This window comes from Mytilus trossulus, unplaced genomic scaffold (genome assembly GCF_036588685.1).
Source record: "Mytilus trossulus isolate FHL-02 unplaced genomic scaffold, PNRI_Mtr1.1.1.hap1 h1tg000211l__unscaffolded, whole genome shotgun sequence".
NCBI lineage: Eukaryota > Metazoa > Mollusca > Bivalvia > Mytilida > Mytilidae > Mytilus > Mytilus trossulus.
Genome location: NW_026963311.1, coordinates 1,153,182 through 1,169,298, shown reverse-complemented (window position 1 = coordinate 1,169,298; position 16,117 = coordinate 1,153,182). Strand labels below are relative to the sequence as shown.

At 32.5% G+C, this 16,117-nt stretch overlaps 1 protein-coding gene across 2 annotated transcripts; it reads left to right on the top strand.

Annotated features, from left to right (window-relative positions):
• The first annotated feature begins 1,618 nt into the window (after nt 1-1,618).
• LOC134701051 (universal stress protein Sll1388-like) lies at nt 1,619-14,817 on the top strand. Of its 2 annotated transcripts, none has more exons than XM_063562194.1 (4): nt 1,619-1,838; nt 5,122-5,217; nt 12,798-12,904; nt 13,705-14,817. In XM_063562194.1, exons 1-4 carry the CDS (start codon nt 1,757-1,759, stop codon nt 13,957-13,959), a joined length of 540 nt encoding a protein of 179 aa, XP_063418264.1. In that variant the 5' UTR covers nt 1,619-1,756; the 3' UTR covers nt 13,960-14,817. The 2 variants fall into 2 exon arrangements, with proteins under 2 accessions (XP_063418264.1, XP_063418263.1); XM_063562193.1 differs by lacking the exon at nt 5,122-5,217 and adding an exon at nt 5,288-5,383 and having other exon boundaries at nt 1,623-1,838.
• The last annotated feature ends 1,300 nt before the right edge of the window (nt 14,818-16,117 follow it).

The following is a 16,117-nucleotide window of genomic DNA, read 5'->3' as shown; positions in this document are numbered from 1 at the left end:
CTCTGAAATTTGGTATATGGATTTTTATGAAAAAATAATAAGAGCTGAAAGACGAGCTCAAATTAAAGACATGAGTAAATTTGATATTTTATCAATGATTGATAGTAGCCAAGTGGAGAAGACACATTTAAAATTTTGCAAATATATACTTGGGCTTAGTAAACAATCTGTCAATATAGCTGCAAGAGCAGAACTAGCTCAGTATCCCATAGATGTCTTTATTAAAGTACAATCATTGAAGTATACTTAGCAAGAATTTCTAGTGATGAAAATAACCCTTTATTATATGATGCATTTTGTTTATCTAAATGGCTTAGCACTAACGGTATATTTTCATGGTTTTCATATGTAGAAAATATAGCCAATGTAAATAAATTAGACATAAATAAAATTCAGGATATAAACTATAAACAAGAGAAGAGGTCATTCTCAAAAAATATTAAAAAAGAACTTAAAGATAGCTTTGAAAATATTTTCTTTGAAAAATTAAAATTAACTAATGAAACCAGTAAAATATTCTTGTACAGTAAAATAAAAACAAAATATGAAATAGACAAAAACATTTCTAAAAATAGTTTTGAAAATAGAAAATTATTATGTAAAATGCGAGTAAGTGACCATTTCTTGGAAATAGAGAGGGGTAGATATAAAAGAATTCAAAGAGAAAAAAGAATATGTAAACATTGTAATTTAAATGCGGTTGAAGATGAAACCCACTTTTTCTTAAAATGTAAAATTAATAAATCTTTACGTAATCAGCTTGAAAAAGATATAAATAATATATGTCCAGAATACTTTAATTTGTCTGAAACAGATAGATTACAATTAATTCTATCTTCATTTGATATTATGCAGCTTACTGTTCCGTTCATTAAAAAGTCATTTGCACTGAGGGGAGTGGACACAACGCCTGCATAAATATTACTGTTTTACCACTTTATATATGATGTTTGATATGTTAATTTTTATATTGTGTATATTGTATTGTATTGTTTGTATATGCCTTCAACCCCCAGGGGTATAAATGTGCATTTCATTAATAAACAATATATTATATGAACTGTTTTCTGATCAATAGCACTGGGTTACCTTCAGTTCTGCTTTTGTCTTGTTTCAAAGCCTTAAAATTACTGCTCAATTATTTATACGAAGCACCTGGGTTACCTTTCAATTTGCGTGCTGTTGATTAAAAAATATTTTGTTTATTATTGTATTTTTTATATAGTTGCATTTAGTGTGCCGAAAAATATGATAACTTGATGTTCGTGACGTCACATACAATATGAAAACTTGAAGTTCGTGACGTTACATACCAAACAATGACGTCATTCAAAAAATTGACCTATTATGAAGAATTTTTTTCTTAAGCAAACAAAAAACCCAAAGAACTGACTTCATGTAAAAAAAAAAAAAAAAAAAAAAAAAAGGTATGCGATACGGGTTTTACCATGCGATACGGGGTTGATACAGACTGGAAAACGAACCTTTATTAAATATACAAAATAGCTGTATTTTGTACTAAATATATGATAAATACACATATAGTATGTGTTACTGAAGTGCTCATTTAAACACATTTATATTTCAAAAAGTCGCGGGCTGATAACAATTTGTGTGTAGTCATGTGACATGAAGATATGTGTATTAACCACTTATTGACTCGGGTTCAATGTTTACAGTCAACAACTAGGTCATAGAACCTGGAGAAATTTTGACACACATGTCATTAGGTTTGTAGCTAAGTTAATCGACAAAAATGGCAGAAGAAGCAAAACCCAAAGCAAGAGTAGTGTTGATAGCGATGGATGGCAGTGATTATGCTAAATACGCATATCAATGTAAGTATTCATTACAAGTGAGCTTCGGTCAAATCGCGAAAATTCGGAAATGTTCTGTGAAGTTTAAAGTTTACACACTTCGAATGAACTCGGAGAACGTGTCTCTGTATTTTAGACTTCACACTCACAATAATATTAATTACGCAGTTCATATCTTTAGGTAACACCATAGATCTATTGATCTATTGATCTATGCATTTTTCATCTTCCATAAACAAAAGTTCAGTGAAAAAATGCAAACGAAAAACATACATTTATTTTTTACTAACATCTCAAGCTGGAGTGGTCGTGGACTATTTAAAACTATTTGCTTATTTATTCATATGGGTCATATTTAATAAATCTGACACCTGTCATATTTCAAATAATATCAAAAAGCATAAATCAGGTACAGTATGAACCATGTTGGTGGACAGGTAAGTTTTAGCGTTGACCGTTTCAAGGGGTCAACTTGGATTATTTAAAAGAAGATAAATTATGTAAATATATCCAAAGTTTTCCTGTACATGTTACGAGGGACACATTAACTGTCTTGATATGATTGATTGTAATTTCTTCAACGTCCAGCGTTAAATAGCATGAATAGTGCTTGCAAACACAGCTGGGACTAGAAAATAATAATAATAAATCTGATAGGTCAGCAAAGTGGGTGGCCTCAGATGAAAGCCAGGAATTTCGATTGCTACTGCAAAATGTTGGAAAGGGGATATATTTTGTCTAGCAATAGCAGAATTGTTCAGATTTGGGCCCATCAAAAGGTTGTCACATGTGGGTTCTTTAATGTATTTCAATAACGTGCATCCCTACACCAGACATCGAATTTAACATCTCCACTCAAATAGGAAGTGAATGTGTAGGCCCTATATATACATCTCACATACTAGTCATTCAGATGTCCATCTTTTACAAGGGTTCCAGTTCCAGATTGGAGAAGTCTAGTTCGGACGAGCGGTCAAGATGACCTTTTGTTGTCTACTTTGGGGTCCGTGAGACAATTAAACACCAAATTATAAGCCTTCGTATAAATGCCTTGCGAGTCATGATTTATTTCCTTATTAACATTTAATGTCACGTAAATGTTAATGTATTTATGGTATTTTAACTATTCATAAACACATGTGATTAAATGTTGAAAGTCAAATGAGAAAACTAGCATCTAGCTAAGTTGGTCTAGAAGTTGGTACTTTTAACATTTTCGTAGGCTAAAGATTTGATAGTTACATGTATCCTTAATTATGGTCAGCATTTACAGGCATAATACTGCTATACTTTCACATTTTTGCATATGTTAAAACAAATATAGTTATGCACGCAGGTTACAGCAGACGTTATTTTGCAGCTAAAGGCAACTTCTGCGCACTTCATATAATCCTCTATAATTATATATATAGTTATGTATATTTGTCATTCAAGTACATGCACTGAATTAATTTGAAAGGAAATGATATCGAGTCGTAATAATAATCTAATCAAGGTCATCCTATATAACATGTGCTATCAATTTTTACATATGATATGAATATTCGATTGGGGAAGAATTTCAAATCAATTCCGTCTCCAATGATATTATCACCAAAATCATCATATTTTTTTGATTTTAAAAGGACCAAATTTTACAAAATTCAAATTATTGGTAAAGATGGTTTTTGCGTTATAAGAATGTCATCAGTGCAGACAAGTGTGAAAACAAAAAATATAGACATAGCTCTATTTATAGCTTCATCGATATGAACGACAAACATAGTATTTTTTCTGTCATCTTCGTTAGCCTAGGGTTACAGTTTATTCGGCCACTTTTTCTGCAAATAATTCATTGCTCAACAATTTCGTGTCAGATGTAAAGTATTTTAAAAACCATGTGCGAAAATTCACCCGTTATTCTCATGAAGTTCAAAGCAGGGATTTCTGAATTTTCAAATCAAGCTTTGCTGTCCAGTTGAGCATGCCTTGCCATACACCCGTATACTGTATTTCGCATCCCTTGCTCGTCAACTTCCAGTAATAGATTAATTATCAATGTAGCGGCGATACCTCACAGTTCAATGTGTTTCAGAAACGATGTCATGGATATGTAAGTTTACTATGTCGCAAAGACAAAAAAAAACTCATATCTTATTTCTGTAATCATTTTTTATGCATCATTTTGTTTTTGTTTCCACTTAAGTAAAAATATCAGGATTTCTTCAAATGCATACTTACATTTTTTTTCGAAATATGTGCCACTGGACGTTATAAGCAATAAAAAATTAAGTGTACAAGCCAAATCATACAAATACCATTATATTATTACCATACACATGTCGAATGCCTAGTCAACATATCTTTAAGATAAAGAAAAGAGGGAAAAGAAATATAGATATAGCGAAAGAGTGAAAGAGAAATTAAGATAGAACTTCTATCATGTCTAGATGTCATCATTGAGGTTGGTTACATCATAGAGCCTAGAGGTACTCAAAACAAGGTCATTAAGATTAAGCAATAAGTGCAAACATATTGCCATTATTTAAAACTGTTTACTAGTCACTGTTTTTCTCGCATTTCTGTTTGATCTATTACAGTAAATATAAATAGTGCAATATGTACGTTTGTCAAAAGTCAAAGTTCATGGCAAAATGATAGTTTTTATCTTGTACGCAGTGAGATTCAAATCCCAAGTATGTGTGTTATCACCATAATCACACCTTAAAAATCTGCATTAGTAATAAAAACTAAACTTGTCGATAATCTTAAATGATCATTGTGCCCTTTACATGATTTTTTTGCAACAATTTCACTGCATGCCTATTATTCACATGATTTAATTACACGTACAAGCCTCTATCCCTTTACTCCACTTGGATCTCCCCCTAGTATAAGGATAAGGATGTGTTTTGCCTCAGACTATGCCTGTTTGAATAACAAGTTCCAAATCAGACTTATGATATCAAAGGGCGGATCCGGAATATTTATAAAGGGAGGAACCAACAAAACGTAATAGATTCTGTCGAGCGAAGCATGCGAAAAACAATTTGGATTATTAAATGCTATAAAAATCATAAATATTGTAAAAACATTATACTTCTTGTTTGCGATCAAAAAGGGGGCGAACTCCCACTACGCCTTATTATGGAATTGCCACTGATGCCGACCTAGTATACAATGCAATCAATTAACATAAACTTAACAATCGTCATGCATTCTTTATCTTTTCATCATCTATATTTTTTCTTTCTTTCCTTTCTTCATCTATATTTTTTCTTTCTTTCCTTTCTTCGTCTTTCACTCTATAAGACTCTCGTTTCAGGGTACTTGGATCACATTCACAAGGACGATGATAACATAACAATGCTATACTCTGCAGAGTTTACACATAACGCCCAGTTAACATCTTGGATGTATGGTATGTAATGGATACACTATCTTATAATGTTACTTACTAATATGTAAATTGTATGTCGTTTTATTTTCAGGGTATTTAGACCAAATACACAAAGACGATGATAATGTTGTCATGGTAAACTCGGTAGAATTCCATGACGTATTACATAGTTCTCAATGGTATTACGGTATGTTCCGAACGCTTTTCATGGAGTGTGCAAGCTCATTAGAATAAAGATCGTGTGTGCAATCTTTGCTTACAAGGATCTGTCTGAACACGCTTCGTACTACTTTCTATTTTCAAGACATTTCGGGATAGTCTGGTTTTGTCGGATTATAACGCACCATCACAAATTTGAAGGTTGAAATTGCATTGGCTGCTGTAATTATTAAAAGAATTGAAAGTAAAATGAAGGGCTGTCAGATCTTTATAAGTAATAAAGCTTGGATACGTGATCTGTGTTTTAATCAGATTGTGGAGTGTGCTTCTGCATGTTAATTTGATTTGCTTTATGCTTACATGTAACTTTTTAATATTTTAGTTCACTTGATTCTCCCATAGTATCTGATAATGAGTTTTTGCATCAGTCGACGAATTTCAATGTGTATTGTCAGTATACTAAAAAAAATAGGGGTGACCTACACTTTATAACATAGTTTCACATAATGTCCAAGGTGATATGTAAACTTCTTTGAAAGATGAACCTTTGTAATAAGGCCTTTATTTATACTTAATTTAACGCCATTCAATGACTTAATTATACAATGGTATACATATAACATTGTCTAAAGAAACTTTGGAAATCCTTTAAAAAAATAACCGGGGAATACAAACGACTTTTTCACTGTCAGGCTTACTTAAATAAAACTGGATTGTGGCAATGGTCTGAGATTCCTGCCATTAAGTTAACTTTTCTTTTTCTGACCTTTAATAACAACGTTCCTTCTGTAAAAGTACTATAAAATTTTCATGTAATTTGGTGATTTATTTATTTTGTACATGTTCATTTCTGTTATCAGTGTTGTATTACCTCATTCTTTTATACTTCTCAGTTATTATTTAAACTTTTCGCATCCCATTATTCTCTATTGTTTTATATGTTTTCCCATTTGTCTTTATTCATTTTTTTTTTGGTCATTATCAAATTTTCTGCAAGCCCCATATATACCCTACAATATACTAGTAAACCATGATGCTGACCAATCTTGGATGCTGACAGGTCTTGGTTCTTTATACTTTTCAATGCCAGAATTCCAATAAATTTTTAAACGCATGATATACCATGTAGCAAAGTTATATTAAATTTCAAACAGATATTTGGTTGACCTGCAGATGTTTACACTGGCAACGACAGTGGCGTAGCTTGCATGTATGCTCGGATGCTCAAGCATCCACATCATTTTGACAAAAATAAAATAAAAATAGCAGCAGTTTAACTCGGAAGTATCCAAATGTAACAAGGCTGAGCCTATGAGGATAACGTCCAGTCCTTTTCGAAGCAGTATGCCTGGTCTTTCATTTAAGATAATTGAGTTTATGTAAGCAAGATAATTGAATCGCAGAATAGTGTTCCAAGTTAACTTTTGTTCGTAAAAAGGTCTACGTCATCGGCTAAGGCAAGCGGAAAGGACTGATACACAGACCCATGGACATGTTTCATCTAAAAATCATGAACCTAGTGGAGTGATGGCTTCTCATTTGACTATAGCAACTAACAAATAAAACACCATATCATGATATCGTTTCTTGCGACATGGTAAACGACGTAATAAAAATAAAATCAATTTGGAATAGATCGTGATAAGTCCGAGGCTTATGAATTCCAGTTTCTATCTAGGTTCAAATTCTAATTTTATTTTCAATCAGTAAAGAACAAAGATCCAATGTTCCCCGCCATGCACATTGCATGTCATATTTTATCTATCAAAGGACAAGGAACAATGCATAACTAAAAAAGCAATTTTTTCTTCTATTTTTTTCTTTTCAATATCTTAAAGAAATAAAAGCTTCACAGCAAATGAAATGTGATTTCCATTACAATTCATATTTCAAAGGGTCATGACTGGTTAAAAATATTTGAATACGACTTTTTTCCAAATTGTCATAGACATTGCTTAAGATATGAGTTTCACTTAATCTAACAAGAATTGTATACACATGAGAGTGCTAACAAGACCAGACGATCGGACGCCCGGTATTTTTTATGTCTTCTGCAACGCGTTTAGCTCAGTAATCAAAAATCAAAAACCCAAGGTTGCAGACTCAAATTCATGGAAAGAGAAGTCACTTCAGTTTCTATATTCAGAAGTTCCTAAATTATACAAAAGTGCCGCTGCAATGGGGTCCGTTTTTGATATGTCAAATATAAGATTGGGTGGGAAACTTTACATCAAATATTTATGAATTGAATGATGGTAGTTTCGAGGAAACAATAAAAAAATTGGTTAAAAATATAAATATATGAATTGGTGGGTATTTTGAATTTAAACAAAAATTTAACTAGTGTCGGATTCTAGAGAAGTACATTGTACATGTGCTTAAATAAAAAATATTTGTCTGCATAAAAAGGTCCAAAAAAAATTTCGGCTTGTTTCGCTCGGCGAAACATCCACATCATTTAAACCCTGGCTACGCCACTGAACGATATTGATCGATCTTTATTTGAATCGATCTTAAAAAGACCAGTTCGCGTTTACAATGCACAAGCAAGATCGATCGAGATCGATCTTATTTAATCCAGGGCGTTTACACTACAACATAAAAAGAACCGGTCTGACCTTTATTTTCCAATCTAAATATAACAAACACCTGAAAAAAGATCGATCGTGATCGATCTAAGCGTTTACACCAAAAAAAAAAGATCGATTCAAATAAGATCGATCTTTTTAAAACCACCTCTAGAGGTAGACTTTTTAAGTCCGAATGAAGATCGATCTTACCCGTTTACACTGGACCAAAGATCGATCTTAATCTCAGTAAAGATCGATCTCTTTTGTCAGTGTAACCGGGGTCTTAAATTCGTCTTCAATAAACTTTTTTCAGTTAATTTAAAAGACAGTTCGGTATTATAATCTGTATGGCAAAATTTAATCTGGGACAAAAACAAACACAAATGTAGGACAACTTATTGAAGGATTTTAATTTAAAAACAAGACTGTTAATCTCTAAATTTTGGTCGAGTGATCAAAAACTGAAAGTTGAAATTGGAAGATAGAAATATGCCCGACAACATGTTATGATAATTTTGTGATGAATACCATTTTTTTTTTATATTTTAATCTGAACCTACGTTAAGCCCATACTATACATGGAGTGTCCAAATCCCACGATGGATTTTAACGAATAAATCTATTTTTCACCTAGTTAATTATTATGATATGTAATAAAAAACACTGTTGATGTATGATGTCGTAATATTATACATTAAATTACTCAAAATGTCGGTTTCTATATGGAGATTTCTATCCTTTGGATAGACATACCTCACTCATTGTCTTGAAAGATAAACACTTTTATTCGGAAAGTCTTCTTTTCAGACGTAAACTATACTCTTAATCAATGTGAACTTTTTTTAAATGAAAATTTTCAAACCTAGTTTGACAAATTTATGAAGTCGAACATTTTGTCTTGATTACATGACCAAAACTATGTTTATTTTATTTTTTATATGTTTATATTATTCTTGTAATTCTTGACTGTTGTGTTAAAACTATGTTATATTTTGTGTTTTTGCTTGGCCCGTATGGGTGTAATTTGCAAACAAAATTATTTTTACATGTATTATAAATATCGGTAATTGATTTCTTCACTCGTCTTAGCTTTAACTAGAGATAAAAGCTTACACCACAATCACTGCACATTGCTTTAATCTATTATATGGAAAGCCAATGCGCATGATGCTGCCTAAATATTACGTTCATTTTCATTATAGAATGTGCTTTTCATACCACTTTAGTTTATAATGTGATGTTTCAATTGCATGTATATCGTGAAATATACATTAAATACTCAAGTTTGACAGAAACTTCAGTCTTGTTTAAATATTTGTGGCATTGGTAAGCAGTGTAGGATTTCCCGTTGCACAACATTTTTGAATGGCACCTTCAAATCTAATTCGTTCAAAAATTCTTATGAAAGTTAATATCATGACATGTGAATAAGTTCGGATAATGTCAAAACGTGTTTATGTATTATTTAATGTATTCGATTTACTAGTATTCATTTGAACAATTTGTATACGACCGCAAAATTTGAAAAATTTTCGTCGTATATTGCTATCACGTTGGCGTCGTCGTCTGCGTCGTCGTCGTCGTCGTCGTCGTCCGAATACTTTTAGTTTTCGCACTCTAACTTAAGTAAAAGTGAATAGAAATCTATGAAATTTAAACACAAGGTTTATGACCACAAAAGGAAGGTTGGTATTGATTTTGGGAGTTTTGATCCCAATATTTAGGAATTAGGGGCCAAAAAGGGCCCAAATAAGCATTTTCTTGTTTTTCGCACAGTCACTTTAGTAAAAGTAAATAGAAATTTATGAAATTTTGACACAAGGTTTATGACCACAAAAGGAAGGTTGGGATTGATTTTTGGAGTTTTGATCCGAATATTTAGGAATTAGGGGCCAAAAAGGGCCCAAATAAGCATTTTCTTGTTTTTCGCACAGTCACTTTAGTAAAAGTAAATAGAAATTTATGAAATTTTGACACAAGGTTTATGACCACAAAAGGAAGGTTAGGATTGATTTTTAGAGTTTTGGTTCTTACAGTTTAGGAATTAGGGGCCAAAAAAGGGTCCAAATAAGCATTTTTCTTGGTTTTCGCACCATAACTTTAGTATTAGAAAAAAGAAATCTATGAAATTTAAATACAAGGTTTATGACCACAAAAAGTAGGTTGGTAATGATTTTGGGAGTTTTGGTCCTAACAGTGTAGGAATAAGGGGCCCAAAGGGTCCAAAATTAAACTGTTTGATTTCATCAAAAATTGAATAATTGGGGTTCTTTGATATGCTGAATCTAACTGTGTATGTAGATTCTTAATTTTTGGTCCCGTTTTCAAATTGGTCTACATTAAGGTCCAAAGGGTCCAAAATTAAACTTAGTTTGATTTTGGCAAAAACTGAATCCTTGGGGTTCTTTGATATGCTGAATCAAAAAATGTGCTTAGATTTTTTATTATTGGCCCAGTTTTCAAGTTGGTCCAAATCGGTGTCCATAATCAAACTTTGTTTGTTTGATTTCATCAAAAATTGAATAAATGGGGCTCTTTGATATGCCAAATCTAACTGTGTATGTAGTCTCTTAAATTTTGGTCCTGTTTTCAAATTGGTGTACATAAAGGTCCAAAGGGTCCAAAATTAAACTTAGTTTGATTTTAACAAAAATTGAATTCTTGGGGTTCTTTGATATGCTGAATCAAAACATGTACTTAGATTTTTTATTATAGGCCCAGTTTTCAAGTTGTTCCTAATCAGGATCTAAAATTATTATTTTAAGTATTGTGCAATAGCAAGAAATTTTCCATTGTACAGTATTGCGCAATAGCAAGAAATCTTCAATTGCACAGTATTGTGCAATAGCAAGTCTTTTCAATTGCACAGTATTGTGCAATAGCAAGAAATATCGAATTGCACAATATTGTGCAATAGCAATTTTTTTTTAATTAGAGTTATCTTTCTATGTCCAGAATAGTAAGCAAGAAATATCTAATTACACAATATTGTGCAATAGCAAGAAATTTTTAAATTGGAGTTATCTTTCTTTGTCCAGAATCAACTTAAATCTTTGTTATATACAATATACAATGTATATTCACTTTTTACTACCAACTGATAAATTAAAACAATCTTTACCATTCAGTGAAAACAAGCACTTTTTTACATCTTAATATTTTGTGATGTATTTAAATGAGTAGAACTGTTGCAAACTCCATTAGAAATTTGAAGTTAGATCAGTTTTGGAATAAGGAACAGGGGATGTGATAAACAAATTTGGTGGGTGGGGTGGGGGTGGGGGGGTTGTTCAATTTTTCTTAATGAAATTTCATAAATAAAAAGAAAATTTCTTCAAACATTTTTTTGAGAGGATTAATATTCAACAGCAAAGTAAATTGCTCAAAGAGAAAACAAAAATTTTAAGTTCATTAGAACACATTCATTCTGTGTCAGAAACCTATGCTGTGTCAACTATTTAGTTACAATCCAAATTTAGAGCTGGATTCAGCTTGAATGTTGTGTCCATACCTGCCCCAACTGTTCAGGGTTCAACCTCTGCGGTCGTATAAAGCTGCGCCCTGCGGAGCATCTGGTTACGATTTAAGATGTAAAAATCGTATGGTACTGAACAAACAAGTTACAGGTTAGTTAAAGCAATATAACATGGAGCACTGCATGTAACGTCACAAATCCCGTCTAAAATATAACCTAATTTAGGAAGGCCTAGTAGGGTTATACTTTTGGGCAAGAAGAGTACAAGGACAGCCCATATATGTCTATACTTCCCGTTTAACCTTCCACCATGTGCTGCATGCTTTGCATTGCCCCTTTCGTGTGATCGAAAGGAATTTGGTCTCTGTATAGTGTTCTCACTTCATGGGTTTCGACCCGGTCGTGTCAAACCAAAGACTTTCAGATTTGTATTGTCTGCTTCTCCGCTATTGAACCACGCGGCAGTAAAAAGTAAGAACATGCAAAGAGTGGTCGGCTCAGAGTCTGAATGGTCTTCCCGAGTTGGTTCATGTGTCTTCCTGTTGAATGGTACCTTGTGAAATTGCTCGTTAAAAATCCCTCCTAATAGGTCTGTGGTTAATATGCATTTCTCGTCCTGAATATGCATTTGGTTTGCCGCTGGACGTTAATCAACGTTCCATCATCACACAAATAGAATTATGTTAAACGGACATAAAGTCACTTTGATAGGACAAAAAGTCACAGGACAATAAGTGACAAATAATTTAAAAGTTATACAGGTACATGGAGAATTTTATTTGTTTATAATCTACCTGTTGTTTTTTTGTAAGAAGGTGTAGTCAAATTATGAATTTTACAGGCAAATCCATGTGTCAAATAGAAGACTTAGTTTATATTTGTGTAATACATGTACACAGGCACTTGTCTCTGAAATAAATACCTATCATACCTATTTACATAACATCGAGGTATGTATATATGTTTGGTTTTTTTTAGCGACACGTGCCTGTGATGTAATATCATAGTTTACGATATAAGTTTGTGTTAATATTTGTATATCTATTGAAAGTTTTAATTTTATTTGTGTTTTTTTTTCCACTAGACACATATTTTTTTTAGATTTTTCTGTTTTACATTGTAAATATAGATACGAAATAAAGAATATTCCAAAACAACCCTAAATGACATGCCAAATAATAGCAAAGTAATTAATAGGATTAGTGTATACTTCAAATTTAATGCATATATATTTATTTAAGATATTATTAATTCAAAAACTTTTACTTTGATCGATATAATTATATAAGTACAATGTATAGGAAATAAGTAAGTTAGTATATCAACCTAGTAAACTATCATATTCCAGATTGAGGTATCCCTCTTATATTGCAAGTTTATTTTGTATTTCATTGCAGCACCATATGCCTTCGACAGGGACACACTTGCTAACTTATTAGATCAAGAAGCACAAACTTTAAGGCATAAGTTAGAGGAATATGCTCAGATGATGAGAGAAACAAAGGTATGTATGCTAGCCTTAGGAATAAGTTAGTTTGAATTCTTCAAAGTTGTTGTGCAGATGCAGAATGAATTTTTGTCTCTCCCTTGACCAGTTGACACCATTTGCGAGTATGTTCTTGAAAAACGACGCGAGTCCGTCGGAAGGGGACGATAAAGGCTGGCCCGTGCTAAGAGAGAGCAATATATCTTGCACATAAAAGACACCCGCGTATTAGATTTTGCACCCGCATAGTGGAAAGGGATTAATATAAGTTGCAATAACTTGTTTCCCAAACCACTATAAATAAATAATTATGTTTAAACTAATGATTCCGGTGCGCTGTGAAAACTTTTTCCATTTTGGCGAAAACAAGTTTTGAAGTACTTTCCGCCTACAGCTGTAGTTTTATTATATTTGTTTTTTTGTTTTTGTCACAACTGTAATCAACAAAATCAATGCTAATCATATGTAGTTTATTTGTAATTGTAATTTGTATTAATTATGCTGCTTTTTATGGGCGTCCTGATTGACAAATAAAACTATTCTTATTCTTATTCTTAATCTATTTGTCAGTGACCTCTCATCTTGTCTGAGTTTATTTTTAAACCGATAATGCAAAAACTGATCCTGAATATACTGTATGAGTTTGTATCATTGTTGAAGGCCATACGGCGACTGATAAGTTGACGTGAAGCTGCTGAAATCCACGTTATTTGAATTCTGATTGGTGGTTGTTTGAATGACAACCAGACCACGCCTCCTTATTGATATGTTGTTATAACAAATGGACATCCTGTATATCTACTCGTTCTTCATTTCAGGTGCATGGTACGGTCAAGAGTATCCATGCCGAGAGACCAGGAGAAGGAATTGTAAAAGCAGCGGAGGAGGCCCATGCTGATCTTGTCATTGTTGGGAGTAGAGGTCACGGTAAGGTCAGAAGAACCTTACTAGGAAGCGTTAGTGACTATGTATTACACCATTCGCACGTGCCAGTTATCGTCTGTCGTCATAAAGATGATCACCATCACCATGGACACCATGATAAAGAACACACTGAAGAACACAAACACTAATATGAAATATTTTATTATTATACGAATTTACCTCTGTAGGGGTTGTGGGAAATGGCTCAGTATTTAATATATTAAGCAATGCGTTTTATTACTTAACAAGAAATCAGTCACACAAATATTTTGTCCAAATCATTGATACTTTTTTTAATTTCTTATGTAAATGCAATATGTATCCGCATGAAAACCTTTTATTTTTATTAATGTCAAGCAAAAACAGTTGACATTGTTAAGAAAAATGAAAACTTGACAATAAAAGTAATAGAATCATTTCTTCGTTCATTTTCATCTGTAACTCAAGGTCAAAGGTCGGGAAATGTACTCATACTCCTCATATCCCTTTTAAAGCAAGTCCTTGGATCCCGGTTACTATTTCAGAACACATAGTTACAATTTCACTATACAGTGGACTACATACATGTACATAACTATTGATGCAAGAAAAGTGCTAGGTTCATTATAACTTCAAATACTGCTGTTTTACATTTTAGAAAAAAAATGCATACTAAATAATTTTACTGTGCCTTATTTTTAATTTGACTATTAAATGTCTTTAAATTATCTGAAGGTTCAATATACTAGTACCACAACAAGCTGAAGTGACCCCTTTCAGAGCAAAACTATTTTATTCTTAGTTAAGTATTGTTTTAATAATTGGAACACTTTTTATGGCATATTTGTTTATTAATTGGAACATTTATTTATGGCAACGAATCATGTATACTTTATAAATCAGATCTATCAGTTTTACTGCGTTTGATGCTATAAAAAATGTGTACGTAAAACAAAATGTATTTTGTGTTTATATATTTATACTAGATATGACTTGTACTTATGACCAAATATATAATTGCAATGTTAGTTGATATTGTCTGCTTTAGTAATTACATCAATAGAATTTTTGACTCCTGTAAAAGGGGTCCGTTTGATTGATGCTGTACGTTAGGACTAAATGGTGACGTTTAACGTGTGATGTCTTGTGTTGTAGTCAACATGCCTCGCCTTGTATTTATTTGTTTGTAAAACTTCAGCGACAACGGTCAGTTCGATTGTTGGTGGTCTATTATACATCATATAACATAGACTCGACTCTTCACGTTTGTCAAAATTACTTTGTAGAAACTCATAACTGATTTTTGTTAAATTGATATCATCACAGTTCAATTTGAAATGTTTGCAACTAGATGTTGGTCATTGATTAGAAACAACAGTCAATCCATAAATTAAATACACGTCATTTGAAATCTTTACTGGAAAATATTTATGGTTTGTTGAGAAAAACGTGAGTTACGTGTGTGTTTCAGGGACCTAGGTGTATAAGGGGTATATGTAGTATAAATATTGATACGTAAATGTATCACCAGCCTGTCAACACTCAGGTTGAGTTCGAATCTCGCATGTGGAAGGTCGACTCCAATCACAACTATTATCCTTTTTCTTACCAAAGGTCGTTTGATCTCTCATGGCACCGTGACCATTCCACCAATTAAAAAATACCATAACGAGATACCACGAAAGTGCTGAAGGTTGCGATAAACATCAATCAAAAAGTAAAAGGACAAAAATACCGTACTCTGAGGAAAATTTTATACGGAAATTCCTATGTCATGTGCCAAAAGCACTAACACATCAAACAAATGGAAAACAACTGTCATATTCCTTACTTGGTATTTGCATTTCCTTTTAATAGAAAATGGTGGATTTAACCTGGTTTACCTCTAACTAGTATGACAGTCGCATCGAATGGCATCATTGTGACAACATTGTGAGAACCCAAATATACAAACCAAGGCATAACAGATAAAAATGTCCAAATTGCGGTACAGCAGTCAGCATTGTGTAATATCTAATCTTTATCACTATGAAAATAAAGAAAGATTCCGGCAACACGGAAAACCAAATTGACATTTAGACACTTATAGACAAAGTACATTAAACATTATTTTATTATACCAATCATGGGCCCTTGTCGGGCAAGATACAAAAACTTCACAATACAATGATTATATAAAACATTAGTGAAATACACAATACGTAATACGCAAAGTAATAAAGTGATAATATGAGCAATGTAGGATATAATTATGGTAAGAGGCATTGAGTGTAATGAGGCCGATTTAATGCTATAAAGTTTATTAGTAGGGAAACAAAAAAAAGTAAC

What these genes read in the sequence shown, in the direction of transcription:
- LOC134701051 (XM_063562194.1), top strand. Translation starts at nt 1,757, where the DNA reads ATGGCAGAAGAAGCAAAACCCAAAGCAAGAGTAGTGTTGATAGCGATG. An exon ending in GTTAACATCTTGGATGTATG is followed by an intron (nt 5,218 to 12,797) that starts GTATGTAATGGA and finishes ATTTCATTGCAG; the next exon opens with CACCATATGCCTTCGACAGG. An exon ending in AGATGATGAGAGAAACAAAG is followed by an intron (nt 12,905 to 13,704) that starts GTATGTATGCTA and finishes TCTTCATTTCAG; the next exon opens with GTGCATGGTACGGTCAAGAG.